Genomic DNA, 21,646 nt, shown 5'->3' with positions numbered 1-21,646 from the left:
TTGGGAAGGGGAACCAGGTTTGCTATGCAGGGGTAAAATGACTGCAATTACAGGCAAAACTGAATGCACCTTGGGCCTTAATCCTGCAAGTATTTATTTAAAATCTTTCAATTCTGCTTTTCTCCCCGTCAAATGGGACTTGGAAGTAAACTCCACTGAAATAAACACAATGTGCTTCTAGCTGAAAGCGTTTAGGATTGTAGCATCATATTATTTTGACAGTGATGAATCGCCTCTTAAATATGGGCTCTGAGTGCGACTAAGATTGCTTACTGGATTAGGGAACAAATATGGTACAAAAAAAATTAGGCCAGGACTGGTCCCATAAGGCCAATTTCGCCACAGGAAAGACCCCTGTGGTTATGGCTAAGCTTATTTATAATCACAGTTGAGTCCACCACATTTTCACATATAATTTCCTCTAATAAATGGTGGACTCTTAAGACTGGGGGCTGAAGTTCTCGAAAGCTAGAAAATAAATGAGGCACAGTAAGTCAAATCACTTTATGTTCTAACTGTTGCTTTTTAAAAAGGCTACTCAACAGCCCAGGGCCTCTTCGCTGGACAAAAACTCTTCCCCAAAGCTGCCACTTCTGGCTATTTACAATATTAAGACACTGAGGACCAAATCCTGCCCTATTTACATTAGTACAAATCAACAATATCTTAAAAACGAGAGCACAATTTGGCTCAATACATACTGGAGTCGAACATGAAAAGGGGAAAGAGTCCGCACGTCTGAAATAACATCCAGAATAGGTAACAAGTCCCTGAATTCCTCCCCCCACCCCATGATTATACAGAGAAATTCATGACAAAACAATACACAAGACAGCAGTCGGAGAACCAGGACGATCCCTCTGTAAATGGGATTGCTTAGGTTTCTGGTCTCTCGGTTTAAATAAAAAGAGCCAACCTCTTGCCACCTAGCGGAATAATTACATCAAGGGATAAACAGTAGAATCTCCATTACCAAATACAGGCTGTGAAAAGCAAACATTACCAGCAAGAATTCAGGCTGTGAAAAACAGAGTCTTTTATCAGTATGCTTCTTCCGAATAGCAAATCGGCACTACCCAGGATCAATAGTGCAGTGCTATTTCCTTACGGAGTGCCCAATTCCTGACTGGATAAATCAGATGGCATTTAGGCTTCTTACAGTGGACTGCGTGTATACCTTCACAGCTACTTCCACAAATATATTTTAATACTTTAAAAAAAAAGAGTTGTTCAAACAATGAATGAAAGCAGTATGATCCAGTTTCAATGAAACACGAAGAGCCTCTTCCAGTCGCTCAAATATCCATCACACGGATGAAGGTGCGTTATCCTCTTCAAAGTATGCAGCTTTATACTGAACTCTGATGGCCTGTTATGAACTGAACACCATAAATAAGAAGCAGAAGGACTTGGGGGGGGGGATTTTACGAGTCACCAAAAAAGAGAGATGTAACTAATTAATGGGAATGAGCGGCCTGTCTTCTCTCTTCTTCCAAATGTTGGTTTTACTATCTCTTTTGGTCAGAACGGGCCTTCCCCGCTTCTTCGCAGGAGGAGGGCTGGCCTCAAGCTCTTTTGCTGTGCTTTTTGTCCTGGGAACCTCTTCAGCAGGCTGTTGAAGGACTGGGTCACTCCCTCCCTCTGGCATATGTTTGACAGTCTGATCTTCAGGGGTACAAACGGTAGTCCCACTTTCGCTGCCGCTGAGGTCCAAGTCTTCCAGGTAGAGGACCTTGGGATGTTGCATACTTTTAATGAAAGTCTTCTCCCGCTCCAGTTTCCGACTGGGATTAAGCTCATTCATGTCCACACCAGAATCCAAGCTAGTGTCGTTACTCTCCGTTTTCCTACCCTTCTTGAGGTCAATGAACGAATGTCTCACTTGAGCTATCGGCTTGCCGTCCAAGGACACGAACCACGCCCTGGGATGCGGGGACTGTTTTCCTTTTGAGAGTTCCAGTAAGGTTTGCTCTGAAATGCCCTGAAGCTCAGATGAAAATGGCGTCATCACTACTGCCTCGTTGAGCGTCCCCGGGACAGAAACTGACTCCAGCAAGCTATTCGTGTAGCGCCCCCAGTTCGCAGCTTGGGGAGATAAGCCCTGCTGGCCGTCTGACGCAGTTGTTTCGTCTCTGGAAGTTGGCGGCTGCAGGTGAGAGTGAGCTGGCATTTTGGGTAACGTCTGGGTATAACTCTCCCGACTCAAGGGTTCCATCATCGGACTGTAGACTAACTGCCCTTTCCTTGGCAAAGTGGCCGATTTGGCGGTGTGTAACTGCTCCGGAGAGTGGAAAAGGTCAGAGGTTTGAAGGATGGCGATAGGCTGGCCGTAAAGATGCAGCAAATGTTCTGGCAGAGGCGAGAGCCCGTAGATTTCCTCGTGCGTTGAAAGATACTGGTTCTGCTCCTGCGAGTCTCTAGAAGGGGAAATATGTCCGTTGATGTGCTGTGTTGCCTGCAAATGCCTCACCCCCTTGCTTGGTTCCATGGACTGAGGTGAGCTTGAGTGAGTGTTCTTGCTAGATGACTGGCATGAAGTGCCTTCTGAGAAGTTTTTAAAATTGTCGTGACCTTTTCTCTCGTCTGCCTCCGCCAAAGCCCCTCTCTGAGGACTGAAAGATGACAACTTGGGTGAATACATCTGAGATTTGTCCGCTGGCTGGAGTGACCCTTTGGCAATTCCGAGATGATTTATGTGACTGGTTGATGTCATCTGGTCCCTTTTTAAGATGTCCAGTTTTGTCATATTTCTTCCTCTCCTTCTTGACCGACTGCATCTATCCCTAGGAAAAGGAGACCAGATTTATACCCTTGCCCTTCACTCAGAGCGGCTTTTACTTCCCCTCCCCTCTCCACAACAGTGTCTCTACGAGGTGGGTAGGGTTGAGACAGCTCTTTTTAGAACTGTTCTTGAGAGAAACAGCTCTGAGAGAACTTTGACTGACCAAAGGTCACACCAGGAGCTGCATGTGGAGAAGTGGGGAATCAAACCCAGTTCAGAGTCTGTGCTCTTAACCACTACACCAAACTGGTTAAGGAAAATGAGGGCAATTTTTTTTAAAAAAAAACCCTCAAAAAGCTGCATCTTTGTATACCAAAATATGGTGGGTGCAATCCTAAACACTGACAAACTGAAATCAATGGGATTTAAACAACCTGTGTTCAAGACTGCAACCCAGATGGACAACATCCAGTATATTTTGAATATGTATCTCATAGAAAGACCTAAAAAAACTTTTATCTAATATAAATCAGATTTGTTTAGAGAAAAACATATACTGGAAGAATGATAAACTGTCTTAAAGCTTGGAAGTGCCTTATATTGGATGTGCAAGCATGCAAGAGCTCCCGGCTCAACGTTAGGGCAGTTAGAGTGGTTCCTCAGTGGAACAGGCCTTCTTAGGAGGTGATGGGTTCTCCTTCCTTGGAGGTTTTTAAACAGAGGCTAGATGGCCATCCGACAGCCATGCTGATCCTGTGAATTTAGGGGGAGGTGTTTGTGGATTTCCTGCACTGTACAGGGAGTTGGACTAGATGACCCTGGGGGTGGGGTCCCTTCCAATTCTATGATTCTGAGATCACTCTAACAGAGCAAAATATCAACACTACAAAATTTATATTTTTAATGCACGTATCTTTCAGGACAAAACAGACTAGTAAGGAATGATTACCTCTTTGGGTTGCTAACAAATATCATAGAACCATAGAGTTGGAAGGGACCTCCAGGGTCATCTAGTCCAACCCCTGCACAATGCAGGAAACTCACAAACACCTCCCCCTAAATTCACAGGATCTTCATTGCTGTCAGATGGCCATCTAGCCTCTGTTTAAAAACCTCCAAGGAAGGAGAGCCCACCACCTCCTGAGGAAGCCTGTTCCACTGAGTAATCGCTCTAACGGCCAGGAAGTTCTTCCTAATGTTGAGCCGGAAACTCTTCTGATTTAATTTCAACCCACTGGTTCTGGTCCTACCTTCCGGGGCCACAGAAAACAATTCCACACCATCCTCTATATGACAGCCCTTTAAGTACTTGATGGTGATCATATCACCTCTCAGCCGCCGCCTCTCCAGGCTAAACATCCCCAACTCCTTCAACCTTTCTTCATAGGACTTGGTCTCCAGACCCCTCACCATCTTCATCGCCCTCCTCTGGACCCGTTCCAGCTTGTATATATCCTTCTTAAAATGTGGTGCCCAAAACTGAACACAATACTCCAGGTGAGGTCTTACCAGAGCAGAGTATCCTCTGCCTTTGGGGAGGACAAAGCAAACACACTTTCCCCCTTATTCCTAACATGAACTGCATGAACAGTTAGTTACAGTGAATATATAGAGGCTGGCCATATGCAGCCTTTTAGCTTCCTTTCCCACCAGAACTCCATTTGCTGGTCTTCTGACCATGGGGGGAGGGACCTGTTGGCTTAGTGATAGAGTACCTGCTTGGTAAGCAGAAAGTCCCAAGTTCAATTCCCAGCATCTCCAACTAAAAAGGGTCCAGGCAAGTAGGCGTGAAAAACCTCAGCTGGAGACCCTGGAGAGCTGCTGCCAGTCTGAGTCGACAATACTGACTTTGATGGACCGAGGGTTTGATTCAGTATTTTGCAGCTTCATATGTTTCTAAAATGTTTTCCCCAGTTTCCAAATCTATGCAATATGTGATATTTTTGATGATAATATTGGATTTACATCCTGCCCTCCACTCTGAATCTCAGAGTGGCTTACAATCTCCTTTATCTTCCTCCCCCACAACAGACACCCTGTAAGGTGGGTGGGGCTGAGAGAGCTCTCCCAGAAGCTGCCCTTTCAAGGACAACCCCTGCGAGAGCTCTGGCTGACCCAAGGCCATTCCAGCAGGTGCAAGTGGAGGAGTGGGGAATCAAACCCGGTTCTCCCAGATAAGAGTCCACACACTTAACCACTACACCAAATTGGCTCTGAGGGAAACAAACAGAAAGCCAGCACGATGTGGCGGGTTACTGTGCTAGATCAGGGTCTGAAAGATCCAAAATTTCAATCCTCATGGAGTGACTGTAGCCCTGCCAACCCTTTCTTCCCCTCCTTTGAGAATAAAATGGAGGAGGGGGAAGAACGTGTACTGCGCTAAGCTCCATAGGGTGGGGTGGGGAACGTAGCTGATAGAGAGGCAGACAGGTTCGTGAAATATGGTGTCAACTCCTCCCCTCCCCCTTACCTGCAGTAACACAGGAGGACTGCAAAGAACCCGGTGATAATGACAATGGTGCCTCCCAGAATGACCGTTAGAAACACTGTGTGGTACTCCGTTATATCCGTCATGCCTGCTGCAACGATCACAAACATAAAGAAGGGAAAAGTGACTGTGCATAAGGATATGTTTTCAGTAACAAACTGTAGCTCCTCCATCTTTCCTAGCTCTTCTTTTCCTTGAACGTTTGGTTATTAGGTATTTCACAGAGAGCGAACCATGGGGCAGAAATTTCCAAATCAAACGAAACAGAAATAAGTTCACATGGGAGGCGTGGATGATGCCCATTTATTTTACTTCTGCTCTATCCTGGAAATGCCCCAAATGATTTCATGGCAGTTTGGGACACTGGCAACCCAGTCTTGCTGCCTTACGATCTGTTATAGGCTGATAGTTCTGCAAAACAAAAACCCTCAACCAATATGCATGCGATTCCTTTCTGGCAAGATAGCCTCAATGAAGCCTGGATAGGGAAGGAGAGGAGGCATCAAGTGCATCAGGAAAGATACCTGTAATGTTCTTACTTATTTATTTATTTATTTATTTATTTATTTATTTATTCATTCAATTCATCGGAGGACTTGGGGCAGTTCACCCCATAGACAACGTAGCATTAAAACTTAAAATAGATAATAAAACCTATAAAATACCAGGGCTTTTTTTGAACAGGAACGCAGTTCTGGCTGGCTTGGTGTCAGAAGGTCTGGCCTAATATGCAAAGGAGTTCCTGCTGGGCTTTTTAAGAACATAAGAAAAGCCATGTTGGATCAGGCCAATGGCCCATCCAGTCCAACACTCTGTCACACAGGGGTCAAAAAGATCCAAGTGCCATCAGAAGGTCCACCAGTGGGGCCAGGACACTAGAAGGCCTCCCACTGTGCCCCCCCACCCAAGCACCCAGAACACAGAGCATCACTGCCCCAGACAGAGAGTTCCAACAATACACTGTGACTAATAGCCACTGATGGACCTCTGCTCCATATGCTTATCCAATCCGCTCTTGAAGCTGTCTCCAAAAAAGCCTCGTGCAAAGCAATGGTGACATCAGGGGTGTGTGGCCTAATATGCAGAGGAGTTCCTGCTGGGCTTTTTCTATATGAATGAATATGTAAAATATAAATGAATAAAACAGATTCTCATTACAATTCAACTGGTTGTCAGATCTGGAACAAATCTGGACAACCAGCCAGCTTAAACATTCTCTTGGTTAATTAAATGCTACACAGAACAAGGCAGCCTTGCAGGCCGTCTGGAACCTTAGCAGATCATGCAAGGCACAATTTTCTGTAGTTAGCTGGTTCCAGAGGATAGGGGCAGCCACCAAGTAGGCCCTAGCCCTAGTGGACAACAAATGGGCTATTTATGGACCAGGCACTTGCAGTAGGCCCCAGCGTGAAGACCAAAGGGGTGAAGGGTGTGTTTGTGTGCCATGCCCTTTCTGGGATGGAAGGAACTTGATTTTAGAGCAACCTTACACAATGGCAGAGCTGGAATTCTAGCAGGAGCACCTTTGCATATTAGGCCACACACCCCTGACGTAGCCAATCCTCCAAGAGCTTACAAAAAAGAGCCTTGTAAGCTCCTGGAGGATTGGCTACATCAGGGGTGTGTGGCCTAATATGTAAATAAGCTCCTGCTAGAATTCCACCCCTGGTGGTATGAAATACAGAAAAGGATTTACAATTTTTAATTTTTTTTAAAAAAAAATAAGGGATGGCTTTGCTCTCCAAATTGACATCTATGATACCAGCACATGGGTATTTCCCCTTCTGAAGGCACGGTCTACCCAAGAGCTACATCAATGCAGGGGATTTGAGATTCCTGTGTCTTCTGGATTAATGCTCAGCATGCTTTGAAGCTATCAACTACTAATTCTGTATCAGTGTTCCCTCTAAGCTGAGTTAGCGTGAGCTAGCTCACAAATTTTTAGCCTCCAGCTCACACATTTTTGTCTTAGCTCAGGAAGGATGACCCCAGAGCACAATAATTTATGCAGTAGCTCACAGCTTTAATGCCAGGAGCTCACAAAGTAGAATTTCTGCTTACAAGACTGCAGCTAAGAGGGAACGTTGCTTGACCTGAAGTATTCCAGGAAGCCCCTTTCAAACGATGCTTTATAACAGCATGCAACATTATCTGCCTTAAACACTTCCCCCCCCCCCCCACCTCTGTTCCCCTCACCCCAAACGGCTTTCAAGTTCAGAAGGGCGTTAAGAGAGTGTCATTCTTTCTTTATTGTGTCATTATCCTCCTGATCCTACCCTCTAACTTGGTTAGTAATCACTGTCCTGAAAACAACTGAGCTGTGTTCAAAATCATTTTGCATTTCCGTGATATACCTGTTGTTCCAGGCAGAGGGGCTGCAATCCAGTAGCCCAGGCTTGGGGCAGTGTATGCCCATACTAAATGGTCTCCTGCATCCTTTACCACGCCTGACCCGTGATTTACCCAAGCACCTGGGAAGGAAAAATTATGATATACTTTCTTTTAGAAAAGTCTTCAAATCAAAACACAAGTCAAAGCATTCCAACATGCACGTATGTTAGAACTTTAACAATTCCCCTGTTGTTTTAGTTGAAAAGAGCAAGAGGCCACTAGCACCTTACAGACTGGGGTAGCCAAACCTGCTTTACATAAGAGACACATAGAATAATTGTCAGATGTTTGAGAACTGCAAGGCATACACGCTGGGGTGGAATTCTAGCAGGAGCTCCTTTGCCTATTAGGCCACGCCCCCTGATGTAGCCAGTCTTCCAAGAGCTTACAGGGCTCTTCTTACAGAGGTTACTGTAAGTTCTTGGAGGATTGGCTTCATCAGGGGTGTGTGGCCTAACAGGTAAAGCAGCTTCTGCTAGAATTCCATCCCTGCATACGTGTCAGATATTTGAGAGCTGCAAGACAGGAAGGAAGGGAGGGAAGGAGGGAGGTGGAAAGAAAGCAACTTTAACTTTAAATGCCTTCTCCAAGCCAGCCAAAGGGGTAGTGGGGGCTTTGAGAGCCACACAATATGTGTGAAAGCGCCACATGTGGCTTCCAAGCCACGGTTTGGCCACTCCTGTTAAAGAGTAACAAAATCTGTGGCAAGGTATAAGCTTTTGCAAGTCACTGTTCACTTCTCCAGATACATCATACAGATAAAGCGGTACCAGAAGAAACAAGCAGCGACTCACAAAACCGCATTACCTCGCCACAAATTCTGGTAGTCTGAAAGGTGCTCCTGGACTCTTGCTCCTTTCTGCTGCTACAGGCAGACGAACACGGCTATCCATCTTGATCAATCCTGTTCTTTTTAGACCACGTTCTACCTAAACCAGCATTTGTTTTCAACAGCACTGAAACAGCTGTCTCCAGGGACTGACAAAAAGGAGAGAAAGAGAATTGGTTTGAATGTGATTTTAAAGTCCACATTACAATGACTGAAGAAGTACATAACTTCTAGAGTCAAACAGGTTACTTAGCATGTATTTATTTATGATATTTCTACGTTCTTCAGAGTGCCTCTCGTGGGGGCTTACCATTAAAAGCCACACTATCAAAACACAGTATTAACACCTGGGCATGTTTATTCAGGACTGGATTAAGCTTTAACCTCGAGTATATTCTAGTCTGTGCGGAGTTACTCCAACCTAAGCCTGTGCATCTCAAGGGACAGCCTGCAGCAGCCCTGCCCCAGACCCCGCCGTTAATAAGCCTTGCTGACATTCAAGGAAGTAAATATATTCCCTGTTAAGAACTCATTATGGATAAACACTGGCATTGCCTTTGAGGTGTTTATTGTGGAGGCCAAGCAGAGCCCTTTGCTCATAAATGCTTATGCTGCAAATTGACCAATTAGAGGCTGTAATCTAGCGCTCATTCACCGCAGGTTGTCAGTGGGGCTTTCATCTGAGAAAGGGAGCTGAATCTCGTGGGAACTTTCTTCAGTGAAAACACGCACAGGGTCAGAGGGCGAGTCTCAAAGGTTACCATGGCTCTGCCTGCGCCTCCCCCCGTGCGAAGCACCAGAACTTACAGGGGTGTCGAACTCATTTGTTATGAGGGCCGGATCTGACCTAAATGAGACCTTGTTGGGCCTGGCAATGTGTGTTCCTACTTAAGATTAGGTAGTAGAGATATAAACTTTTTAAAGGACACAGACAAACATGACTAAAGATTTTTTAAAAAAAAACTTAAAATAAAAACATGCTTAAAATATTAGCACTTGTTGGTCTGAAAGGTGCTATAAGAACATAAGAGAAGCCATGTTGGATCAGGCCAATGGCCCATCCAGTCCAACACTCTGTGTCACATAAGAACATGAGAGAAGCCATGTTGGATCAGGCCAGTGGCCCATCCAGTCCAACACTCTGTGTCACATAAGAACATGAGAGAAGCCATGTTGGATCAGGCCAGTGGCCCATCCAGTCCAACACTCTGTGTCACATAAGAACATGAGAGAAGCCATGTTGGATCAGGCCAATATATACTGTGGCTAACAGCCACTGATGGACCTCTGCTCCATATTTTTATCTAATCCCCTCTTAAAGCTGGCTTTCTTTGTATTTCTCCCATGGGATCCAGGGAACTAGGCAAAGGAAGCTCTGGCTCTTTCCCTCCCCAGGGGACCAGGAAGGGCTTTGCTCTGTAACTCCTGTGCGATTGAGCAAGCCTTGCAAAGCAAGCTGAGATGCAGAAGGAAGCAAGAGAAGGAAGCAGATGACAGCCAGTTGCTCGGGGGCCTGATGGGAGCCCCCCAGGGGCCTGATTTGGCCCCTGGGCTGCATGTTTGACACCCCTGGATCAGAGGCTGCAATCTCGCGCTCATTCACTGCCAGTTATCAGTGGGACTTTCATCTGAGAAAGAAAACTGAACCTTCTTTGGTGAAAACATGCACAGGGTCAGAGGGCGAGTCTCAAAGGGTACCATGGCTCTGTCTGTGCCTCCCCCCCACACTAAGCCCCAGAACTTATAGCTTCAGGCCAAGGCACGAACGCAAAACCTCCTACCAGTGTTCATGTCAAAGGTCCACGCCGGGATCCGACCTCCCGCTTTAATGGTTCTTGTCGGCAGAAGAGGCAACGTGATGTGGATAGAGCCGTCCACTTTCAGCTCTCTCCCGGCTGAAAACAGGTTGACGCATATCGCAGCGAGAGGGGTCAGTTCAATACTTTTAAAACCTAAAGATACACAAAGAAAGACAAGGATGTGTTTTGAGCTCCATTTCCTAAATAGAAGGCTGTGTACGGACCTCAGGCTTTGAGAGCAAAGAGGGGGGAATTGTCTGACAGCCTCTTTTGCCATCGACAATTCTAGGTACGTTCTCTTTCATCCTGTTGCAAACATCGGTCATGCTGGTTTTGCATGTTTCCAAGAGAGCCAGGGCAGTATAGTGGTTAAGAGCAGTGGACTCTAATCTGGAGAACCAGGTTTGATTCTGCACCCCTCTGCATGAAGCCAGTCAGATGAACTTGAGTCAGTCACAGCTCCCAGAGCTCTCTTAGCCCCCAAAATAAGTCTACCTTGCCACCTACTGGTGCATAACACTAAAAAGAGCTAGTACTTCAGGCAACCAGATAATCTCAGGATCTCCTGGCTATACCCAGGGCTGGCTTTCCCACTAGGCAAACTAGGCGGTTTGACTGACCAAGGTTACTCCAGCAGTTGCATGTGAAGGAGTAGGGAATCAAACCCAGTTTTCCCAGATAAGAGTCCACACACTTAACCACAACACCAAACAGGCTGCTGGTTTTTTATTTCCTTTTTTTTTTTGTTAACAGTGAAGGAGAAGAATGGATGCAGTCACACATCAGCACATACGGTGCCTTTAAACAAAGAAAACAGCACAAGGCTTTCTTCGTTCTGCCACAGCAGTGCCCCACCAATTCAAAGTAATTTCTTCAAAAACAAATGCCCAGGGTTGTTGGGTTTTTTTGTAGCAGGAGCTCCTTTGCATATTAGGCCACACCCCTCTGATGTAGCCAATCCTCCAAGAGCTTACAGTAGGCCCTGTGCTAAGAGCTTTGTAAACTCCAGGAGGATTGGCTACATCAGAGGGGTGTGGCCTAATATGCAAAGGAGCTCCTGCTACCAAAAAAAGCCCTGCAAATGGCCACTGAACAGATACTACATTTCCTCTCTCTAGCATTATTTTTAAAGGATTTAAAGCTACCCATGCGGAACAAAGTTGATCTTCCCCGCCATTACCTTTTTTTTTATTATCTAGCAACTGATACAAATTGGAGCAAATTCATCACTGTAAACACTGGGGTGGGGGACACACTTCCGCTTTTAGTAGAAGACGTTATGCAAAAATGAGCCACTAGATGGAAATAAAAATCCCCCAAACAAGTATCTAAATTTCACAGATAATGACTAAATCACATTCAGAATTTTTTTGAGCAGGAACACACAGGAATGCAGTTCCGGCTGGCTTGGCGTCAGGGGGTGTTACCTAATATACAAATGAGTTCCTGCTGGGCTTTTATTACAAAAAAGCCCTGTGCGAACCAATGGTGTTGTCAATGAGTGTGGCCTAATATGCAAATGAGCTGCCAGGCTTTTATTACAAAAAAAACCCTGATTACATTTAACATTGATTACACAAACACACACACACAGAGCCAATATCTAATCAATTCTATCATCTACAGTAGTAATTAGTGAATTCCTAAATACAGGTTATATATAGGGTTATTAAAATCAACTTAAAAGATCTGTGTAACTATATAAACAGGGGGTGGAGCGGGGAAATTTTTTTCATCTCTGCAAACTGGTATTATAAGAATTTTCTCACTCTTTAAGGTGAAAGGAGGAGTTGATATAGAAGAAGAAGAAAATATTGGATTTGTATCCCGGCCTATACTCTGAATCTCAGAACAATCAAAATCTCCCTTACCTCCTCCCCACCCCACAACAGATACCCTGTGAGGTGGGTCGGGGCTGACAGAACTCTCACAGAAGCTGCCCTTTCAAGGACAACTCCTACAAGAGCTAACCCGGTTCTCCCGGATAAGAGTCCCTGCACTTAACCACTACAGCAAACTGGTGTAGATACACTTCAGATTTTAAAAATGTCAAATTAGCAGAAGTAGAATATGTAGCTTAAATTAAACACAGAGAATTTTTTTTTTTTAAAAGAACTATACAAAGCTCAGTTCCCTTGCCTTATCAAAATGCTGTGAAAACTACTCATTTAGGGTCTCTTGTTTTCTACTAGCTTGAAACAACACATTACTCTCTGCCAGGGGCAGAAGTCATCAAAGAAAGGCTAACTCCCAGATACCTTCTTTAAACATTCCAGAGAGTCAGATGTTGGTTGCAAGAAAACTGTTGAAAATCACGTATCAATTTGCCTCCACCTGCTCTGGGTCAGAACTCATTTTCCCCTCCTCTGGAGCAGATGAATAATTTAAGAATGCTTCAGAGAGACTTCAAGAAGATCGGGGGGGGGGGGGGGAACCAACAGAAAGCTGGTTTATTTGCCAGTTCTTCAAATGCAAAAAGGTGCAGGGATAAATTATTAATCTCCCTCCATCTCTCGGTGTGCTCAAGGGCCTGCCGCATCAATACGATCCTGTAATCCACGGGAGAGATTAGGGAGGAGGGAGCGGGCAATGTTAAGTTAAACAAATCAAAATGTGCCATGGTAAAGGTTGACTCTAAAACTTGTTCAGCAAACATGTAAGTCCAGCTCCTTCCTTCAGTCAAAATTCTACAGATATTGGGTCAGTATGATTTAAGGAAAAGAGGCAATGCTGTTTGGAAACTTTTATGGCAGATCAGCTTTCTTCATGGTGAAGTTCAACACAAAATTAAAATAGCCATGTTGGATCAGGCCAATGGTCCATCCAGTCCAACATTTTTTTGTCACACGGTGGCCAAAACCCAGGTCCCCCAGGGGGGCCAGGAATGCTGATTCAGAATCCCCCCCAATCTAGAATTTCTTTGCATTAAGCAATGATAACTGCTGGCATAAAACAATAAAACTTTCAGGCTCACTATATCTTTGAGAGATTCTTCGCCAACCCAAAAACAACTGATATATGTTCCAAGGTCTATCTTGCATCAGATGAGCAGACTGTGTGCATGAATGCTCATTTATGTTAAACCTTGTAGAAGTGTTAGCATGTCAGAGAGAAATCTTTTGTTTACATGTATGTACAAACAGAATACGATGGGGACATTTAAGAATGCAGTGGCCAAATGGGTACATACAGGGCTTAGTAGCAACTTATTTGCATATTAGGCCACACCCCTTGATGTAACCATTGCTTCACACAGTGCTTTTTTGGTAGGAAAAAAGCCCAATAGGGTCTCATTTGCATATTAGACCACACACCCCTGATGTAACCATTGCTTCACACAGTGCTTTTTTGATAGAAAAAAGCCCAGTAGGGACTAATTTGCATATTAGGCCACACACCCCTGGCACCAAGCCAGCCGAACTGTGTTCTTGTGCGTTCCTGCTCAAGAAAAGCCCTGGGTACATATGATGTGGCATGATGCGCCATCTATGGGCCCTGCTGATCAATCATTTCTTGCCCACAACACAACACATTCAGGTCTAGACTACTCTGATCTAAAGTCAGTACAACTCTTACGCAGGTTTAAACAGACCCAATTCAGATCCTTCATAATAATATTTCTGGATTGCAGCTGCAACACTTCTAGAAGCACATGAAACAAGAATTATAAATCCTCATGAGTAGGTAGCAAATCTGTCCTGCCCTGGGTAGCCCAGGCAAACTCGATCTTGTCGGATCTCGGAAGCTATGCAGGGTCGACCCTGGCAAATACTTGGATGGGAGACCTCCTTGGAATACCAGCAGTTGGGGGGGGGGCAGGGGCAGGCTGTACTCAGCCACCTCTCGGAATATCCTCCAGGCCCCCAGTAAAGGTCAGTCACCAAGGTTCCCATGACTTCCAGGTGCACACACATACACACACACAATACAAAAATACACAGAGAGAGAGACTGTAGTTAGCAAATCTAACATACCTGACATATTTAAAAGAATCCCTGTGGTATAGAGGAAATGGTCCACTTTCAAAAACTGTTGTGGCACTGTAAGGTAGGCTGTTACGTTTGTAATGTGGTGGTTCCTTGGGAGCTTTATCAAATTTTTTGGAAACTGAACACTTGGTTGAGATTTGGCATCTGAAGGAGATAAATAATTCCAAGTCAGCAACTTAAGAACAGTTCTTTCAAACAACTAACACTTCAAACAACTTAGTTATATGTTGTAATCCGTCCTGAGCCTGCTTGCTCGGAGAGCGGAATATAGAACAGCTAAAACAAACAAACAAACAAACATTTTAAAATCTACACCACCATCCAGAACCCCATGTTTACATACTTCCTCATACTGCCTTCCCAATGTTTATAGTTAGGAATGTTCTGTTTAGTCCTGTGACTGCAACTTGCCCAAATAACCATCATGGTAGTTATCAGGGGTGGAATTCTAGCAGGAGCTCCTTTGCATATTAGGCCACACCCTCCTGATGTAGCCAATCCTCCTGGAGCTTACAGAAAAGAGCCTTGGAAGCCCATGGAGGACTGGCTACATCAGGGGTGTGTGGCCTAATATGCAAAGGAGCTCCTGCTAGAATTCCACCCCTGGTAATTATCATCCAAAGATGACCCAAATTCTCATATACCTGTCTCCAGTATGGGGAGAGCTAGCATGATGGCATGAGGAGCGGCAGACTCTAATCTGGAGAATCGGGTTTGGGGCCCCAGTCCTGCTCCTCATGAAGCCTGCTGGGTGACCTTGGGCCAGTTGAACTTTCAGAACGCTCTCAGCCTCACTTACCTTATAAGGTGCCTGTTGTGGGAAGGCGATCATAAGCTGCTTTGAGACTCCTCAGAAGAAAAGCAGAGTACAAAAATCCAGGGCTCTTTTTCTAGCAGGAGCTCATCTGCATATTAGGCCACGCTCCCTGATGTAGCCAATCCTCCTGGAGCTTACAATTTTTAAGAGCACTCTAAGCTCTTGTAGGATTGGCTATATCAGGGGGTCACGGCCTGATATGCAGAGGAGCTCCTGCTAGAAAAAGAGCCCTGAAACCAACTCTTATTCTCAATAATGAGTTACTAACTATGCTGGAAATATTTGCTTGTTGTAGTTTTCTAAATTAGTGATATAGTTGGTTGGGGTTACAGCCCTCAGTGGGACTACCAATTTATTCCAAATGGATTCCTAAGTAAAAGGAAAATGGTGGGATAAGAAATTAGAGTATGTGGATGTTGTTCTAACAATAAATATTTATCAGGCTTGGGAAACAACTATTTAAAACATTTTTACGTATATGGGAATTGAGAGATGAAAAGACATGAAGAAAAACATTGCCTGAGAGATATTTAATACTGATCTGGGATTGGGGAATACACAGCATCTGTCCACTTCAGAAGAAAGTAGGTGAAATGAAAGTGTCAGGAGAAAGAACAGATTAAAGAACTCCAGGATTGAACTGAGTGAATTGCTGTGGAGAAATCATTTTAGAAACTGTTACGTTCATGTGCAGGATTATCCTGGGGAGAATTAGGAACGGTATCCAAGGTTATAGGATCAATGGGAAGATATTCTGGAACAGAATTATAAATGAAACTGGGCAGAGACCTTAAACTGGGTGTTGAAGCACACCCCACCTTTGGATAACACAGAGCCAGCAATAGCATGCCTCTTATAGATGACATTCCAAATAATGTATATGCTCTGTATGATACAGCAAACTGGGGAGAATTTAATCAATAGATAATCCTAACCTGTTTACAAGTTACAGCAAATGAACATACAATCCACATATACAGCACACTTGACTTTTTTGTTTTTACTTGCACTGTGTTGCGTTACATTCAATCCATGTACAGCTGAATATGTGATTTAAACCCCACATTTATCCCGGTATCAGTCTCTAGATTTCATATGGAAACTGATGTATGCATGTGCAAGTAGGATGGACATCTGTACATTATAAAGTGCTGCTTGTGTTCTAAGAATGGGCTGTGACATTGGTGAAATAATGTTGGACATTATGCTAAATGAAGAGACCAGGGGTGGCCAAACTTGCTTAACATAAGAGCCACATAGAATAAATGTCAGATGTTTGAGAGCCACAAGACACGAAGTCAGTTGCTTGAGAGCCACAAGGGAGGGAGGGAGGGAAATAAATGGAGGGAGAGGTAGAAAGAAAGCAACTCTAGATGCATTCTCCAAGCCGCTGGCTGGCTTGGCTAAGTGATTTAAAGTGAGAAATTCTTCTCCAAGCTGGCTTGTGGGATAATGGGGATTTTGAAAGCTGCACAATATGTGTGAAAGAGTCACATGTGGCTCCCGAGTCTGGCCACCCCGATACAGACCATGTAAGAAACCACAAGCTTCACTTGCATTATGAAAAACTGTACAGCAAAACCATTAGTCAGGAACAAACCACAAGTCAGGAGCAAACAAGGCCTTAATCAAGGGATAGGTCGGTAAATAAGGCAACCAGTACAACATTGAAATTGATGGTTTAATTTAACTGGATGTTAAGTAGGGACTGCTGGCTGGAACTGGAATTGACTTAAGTCAAGAAGTCTGATTCTCTTGGTGGTTGTTGAGGGATTCTGGGCAGATAACTGTCTTGGAATCAGACTTTTGGGAATATTCAATAGAGAAAGCGAAGACCATGCATGATCGCATGTCAAGCTGTCATGGGGTTTACGGTTAAGTAGAAGCAAATATACATAAGTAATCTATGGCAGAGCTAAAACCAACAGAACTTTGGTACTGAATGACAGGATGTACAAACAGTGAAGCCGGAACTCAGTTATTTGTGTCCAGAAGTAACAAAACGGGGCATGTTCTGGTGTCCTTTGCCATGCCTTCTATGACAAGGGAAACTTACTTAATCTCATGGTGCCCCCTACTGTCTTGATAAAGAATATGAACTACAGCAAACAGGAAGTTAGTGGGATGCCGTGTGATAGTAAAACATGAACAGGTACTAAAGCCAAATAACTCTTCTGAATAATGAGCAGCTAGCCTTACTGACTAATAATCAGGCCTCAGATTCAGTGGGAGCTCACAGGAACACAGCTCCTGAACCTTTCTGTGAGTTCCACCTCCTCCTTCTGAGAGTTCCACCTCCTCCTTCTGAGAGTTCCACCTCCTTGCCAATTGAATAGTAGGTGCAGCTGCATAACAATCCCTGGATGAGCTCCACCACCTTTTTTCCTACAAAATGACCCCTGCTAACAATTAATAAATTACGAATGATCAAGTGTGAAGTAAGAAGAAGATGAAGGACCAGGAACCATCACCCATATTTTTAGGGGAGGGACGGTGGCTCAGTGGTAGAGCATCTGCTTGGTAACCAGAAGGTCCCAGGTTCAATCCCTGGCATCTCCAACTAAAAAGGGTTGGGAATGGCGTGAAAAACCTCAGCTGCTGCCTGGAGAGCTGCTGCCAGTCTGAGTAGACAATACTGACTTTGACAGACCGAGGGTCTGAGTAGACAATACTGACTTTGACAGACCGAGGGTCTGATTCAGTATAAGGCAGCTTCCTATGTTCACACAGCAAAGGGGGCAGGGGGAAAGCCCAAGAGGAGGACAGTCAAAACCAGATGGAATTGATCTAAAGGTCTGACGAGAAAGAGAAACCACACTCCACTGGCAAATTCAAATGCTTGGCTTGGTTACTGGGATTCTGCAGAGAGAACACACAGTTTTGCTTGAGGGATGACATTTGTTAAGAGATGGGGGTATCAAATAACCCTGCATTGTTTGTACTATTGGCACGTAATAAATTAGCAGAGGAAGGAAGACCTGAACTCTTTGAGTCCTTTCTGGTACTGCGATGCAAGCCAAAAATCTGATTGGTTTCCTGCTGTGGGTGATTTCACAAGTCCTCAGCTCAACAAAGGGAAGTTAAGGTCAGGGCTTCCTTCAGCTTTCTGGAACACCTCTTAATTAATCGATAATGTGTCAAAATAAAAAATAAAATAAAAACCCACAGCCTTTCCCCTATACCAGTAAGGGTTTTGTTTTTTTAAAAACAACAACTTTGTTTTCAAATTGGCACTGCAAAACAGGTAGAGGAAAAGAATTGCATGGTTAGTCCTTGTATTTGAAAATCTGGGCCCAGAGGCAATTCAGTCCTGTACCCAAGGCTTTTTCTTCAGTTTGTGACATTTCTTTGCAAAACTTAAACGCAAAGATAAGCAAAGTGACCACCCACAGCTGACACAAGACAACTGATGGCTCGGCTAGTTGTCCCCAAGAGAAGGGCCTTCTCAGTTGTGGCCCCTACCCTGTGATGCACTCTCTGATGACACCCATGCCCTGTCAGACTTGCATAGTTTCTGCAGGGCATGCAAACAAAAAAAAGTTTAAGTAGCCCAAGTTTAGAGTATAATCCGCATAATTAGGTTGTTTTTGTTAGCAGTATGGTGCTAGTCACATATTTTAATAGTTTTAACATGTTAATGTTAATATTTTATATTTGTTATCTGCTTTAGATTGTCTTTAACTTATTTATATGGTTTTAATGTTGTAAGCTGTTGCAAGACTCCTTGGGTGAGTAGCACCATTGAGTAAAACAACCCCCCCTAATAAATAAATAACACAGTCTTCCTAATGTTATTAAGCTAATGAGATATCTTTCATGGCTAAGAAAACTGTTTCCTCTCTTTAAGTCCTTGTTAATACAGTTAAATCTATTGATTAATTCTAATCCAGCAATTATTTACGCTACAAGAAATCTGTAGTCATCTTTTTTAGTCATAAGCAGGGGTGGAATTCTAGCAGGAGCTCCTTTGCATATTAGGCCACAAACCCCTGCTGTAGCCAATCCTCCAAGAGCTTACAAGGCTCTTTTTTGTAAGCTCTTGGAGGATAGCCTACATTGCGGGGGGGGGGGGGCTGCCCTAATATGAAAGGAGCTCCTGCTAGAATTCCACCCCTGGTCAGAAGGAAGGAGAGTCATTGAAATACCCATGACAATGGATGTTTACCATGCAGCTATAATCCCTTGCCATGAATTAATACATGAGATAAATATAACTATTTCACAGGAAACTGTAAGTTGTTCTCCCATGCTGAACCAGGGTGTGTGTGTATCAATGCCTTGGAGTGTTAAAATACTTGAACTGCCCCTGGCACTGGAACTAAGCTAGTGACTAGTTTGATGCTGAACGTAGACCTTGGGAGACCTAAGTGGGAAAACCTGAAAAAAATCCACCCGAAGCATACAGTAATAGCAAATTAATTACACAGTTCAAGACCGAAAATTCTCTTACAACCAATGTTCCCTCTAAGCTGTGGAGCCTTGTGAGCAAAAATTATACTTTTCGAGCTGCTGGCATGAAAGTTGTGAGATACTGGCATGAAAGTTGTGAGCTACTGCATAAATTATTGTGCTCTGGGGCCATTTTTCCTGAGTTAAGGCAAAAATGTTTGTGTTCACACTAACTCAGCTTAGAGGGAACACTGCTTGCAACATATGGATATATACTCCCTCTTGGAGTCCACTGTTCCTAATTACACATGATGAAACTGAATGCAACCACTGAACACCAAGCATCATCCTAAGCAAAACTCCTTTCAAGTCTCATCCTTGCATTACTATTACTTACCAGATAGCTTCCCAGTTATTAAAACTGTATCCTCAAACAGCCATATGTTTGCTTGGCTTTGGGGGAACAACGAAAGCGTCACAGATGAATATACTGTGGAAAATACAACAATAAGAATATATTACTACAAAAAGCATGCGTTGCTAAAAGAAGGACAGTTACAGAGGATGGTAAATTTAGGGCACAAAGAAAGATGGAGATGAGAAGAGGACCAAGTATTACATCAGGAAAAAATTATTTATGTTATTGACTTTGGTAAAAATGTGTGCCCTCTCAACAGTGTTTTCTCCGTACATTCTTCAAAGGAACAGAACCCTTGCACACAATTATTCTGTGTACTTATACAATTGCCAGCACTTGCCATGAGAGATGGTGAAACTGATGGTGAAACACTTAAAAAAAACATTAACATGTATAATGAAATATTTTGGTGAGTATCTTTATCCATTGTATTCTGACTTTCTAAAAATAAAATAAAAGTATGATAGACATTAGAATTAAGAACCGATATACAAATAACTTCGGATAGGTGTTGGCAATGTGGAAAAGATTATGTGGATATGACATGTCTGAAGGAAATGAAAAAGTAATGACGGTTTTATAACAGTCAGGTTTCAGTCTGTTTCTTTTTTCTTTATGATTTTTTTAAACTTTTAAGAATTAACAACTGTAACTTCAAACAGAAATTAAAATACAGTCATTTTGTAAAAACATTTAACAATATCATCTTCTTGTTAAAATGAAAATAAAACACAATACAGTTCCTCCAAAAATAAGTCATACAGCTACATAAAGGGTTATTTGGTAGAATTTCCTTTCTAGAGCCCATTGTATTTTTCTCCGCAATGGATCTTATTCCTAGTTATAAATAAGGCACAAATGCAAAGGTTCTAAGCAAAAGTTGAATTGAAATATTCCTGATTCATGATCAGAATTTGTGATAATTTATCTTACACCCAGAATTTCAACATAGACCCTTAACATGCTGAAGTACGTTTTCAACCCTCCTTCAGTATAATCTGCATGTACTGTACAGATCTTTCCAACAATTACAGCAATTTCTCGGTTTCATTTAAGATCAGCTTTACATCTGCTTCAAGATATGTGACATTTACTTTCACACCCACATTCAGACTTGACCTACTTCGAGTAGCGTCATTAAGTCACATTCATTAGGTGATAATCAGATGGATTACTCAAGGGAAGGATAAAAGTTCAACTTCATTCAGTTTAATAACAGGGTTTTAAAAGAGGCTTACTTACTTGGCATTCTCCCAGTCTTCCACGGCAACGGTGTTAACATATAACCATCTTTATAAGACGTGATAGTTAAACTGAGGCCTAGCTGATAGGGAACTCTTATCAATACTGCTCCATTGTTGCCAGTTAGCGTGGAATTGGTCTTGGTGTAATTGACAAAGACTTCTACAACTGCTTGACGTAGGTACTGATGACTGATGATGTCGTTGACTTGCACTTTCAGTGTAAACATAGATCCTTAAACAGAAGATGAAAAAAGGACAATCACAGCTCTGCAAAAACTAGTTCAATTACAGCGTATGTTGGAAAGGGAGAGTCGCGTGTGATCACACACACTAAATAATGCACTTTTGGTCCACTTTCAATAATGCACTTTTGGTCCACTCTGTGAAATAGCAAAATCAAATTGGAAAGTGAATTGAGGAAGTGGATTGAAAGTGCACTATTTAATGCGTGTCGTCACAGCCTCAGACTTGCTTCCATATCTCAAGAGAAATATTTGCTTGAGCTTTAGACTGAAGGTATTCAACTAGGAAAGGCTTTGTATACTATGGCTTGCTAAGCC

The 21,646-nt window shown here is 43.4% G+C and overlaps 1 protein-coding gene across 2 annotated transcripts; it reads right to left on the bottom strand.

Annotated features, from left to right (window-relative positions):
- Positions 1 to 1,453: 1,453 nt before the first annotated feature.
- On the bottom strand, positions 1,454 to 21,328 carry FAM171B (family with sequence similarity 171 member B). 2 transcript variants are annotated; one of them, XM_060257236.1, is made up of 7 exons: positions 21,085 to 21,328; positions 19,822 to 19,914; positions 14,204 to 14,362; positions 10,212 to 10,382; positions 7,565 to 7,681; positions 5,193 to 5,301; positions 1,454 to 2,783 (listed from the first exon to the last, which is right to left on the bottom strand). In XM_060257236.1, exons 1-7 carry the CDS (start codon positions 21,311 to 21,313, stop codon positions 1,454 to 1,456), a joined length of 2,208 nt encoding a protein of 735 aa, XP_060113219.1. In that variant the 5' UTR covers positions 21,314 to 21,328. The 2 variants fall into 2 exon arrangements, with proteins under 2 accessions (XP_060113219.1, XP_060113220.1); XM_060257237.1 differs by having other exon boundaries at positions 5,193 to 5,298.
- Positions 21,329 to 21,646: the final 318 nt, after the last annotated feature.

This window comes from Heteronotia binoei, chromosome 16 (assembly GCF_032191835.1).
Source record: "Heteronotia binoei isolate CCM8104 ecotype False Entrance Well chromosome 16, APGP_CSIRO_Hbin_v1, whole genome shotgun sequence".
NCBI lineage: Eukaryota > Metazoa > Chordata > Lepidosauria > Squamata > Gekkonidae > Heteronotia > Heteronotia binoei.
This window is presented reverse-complemented; position numbering and strand designations above follow the sequence as displayed.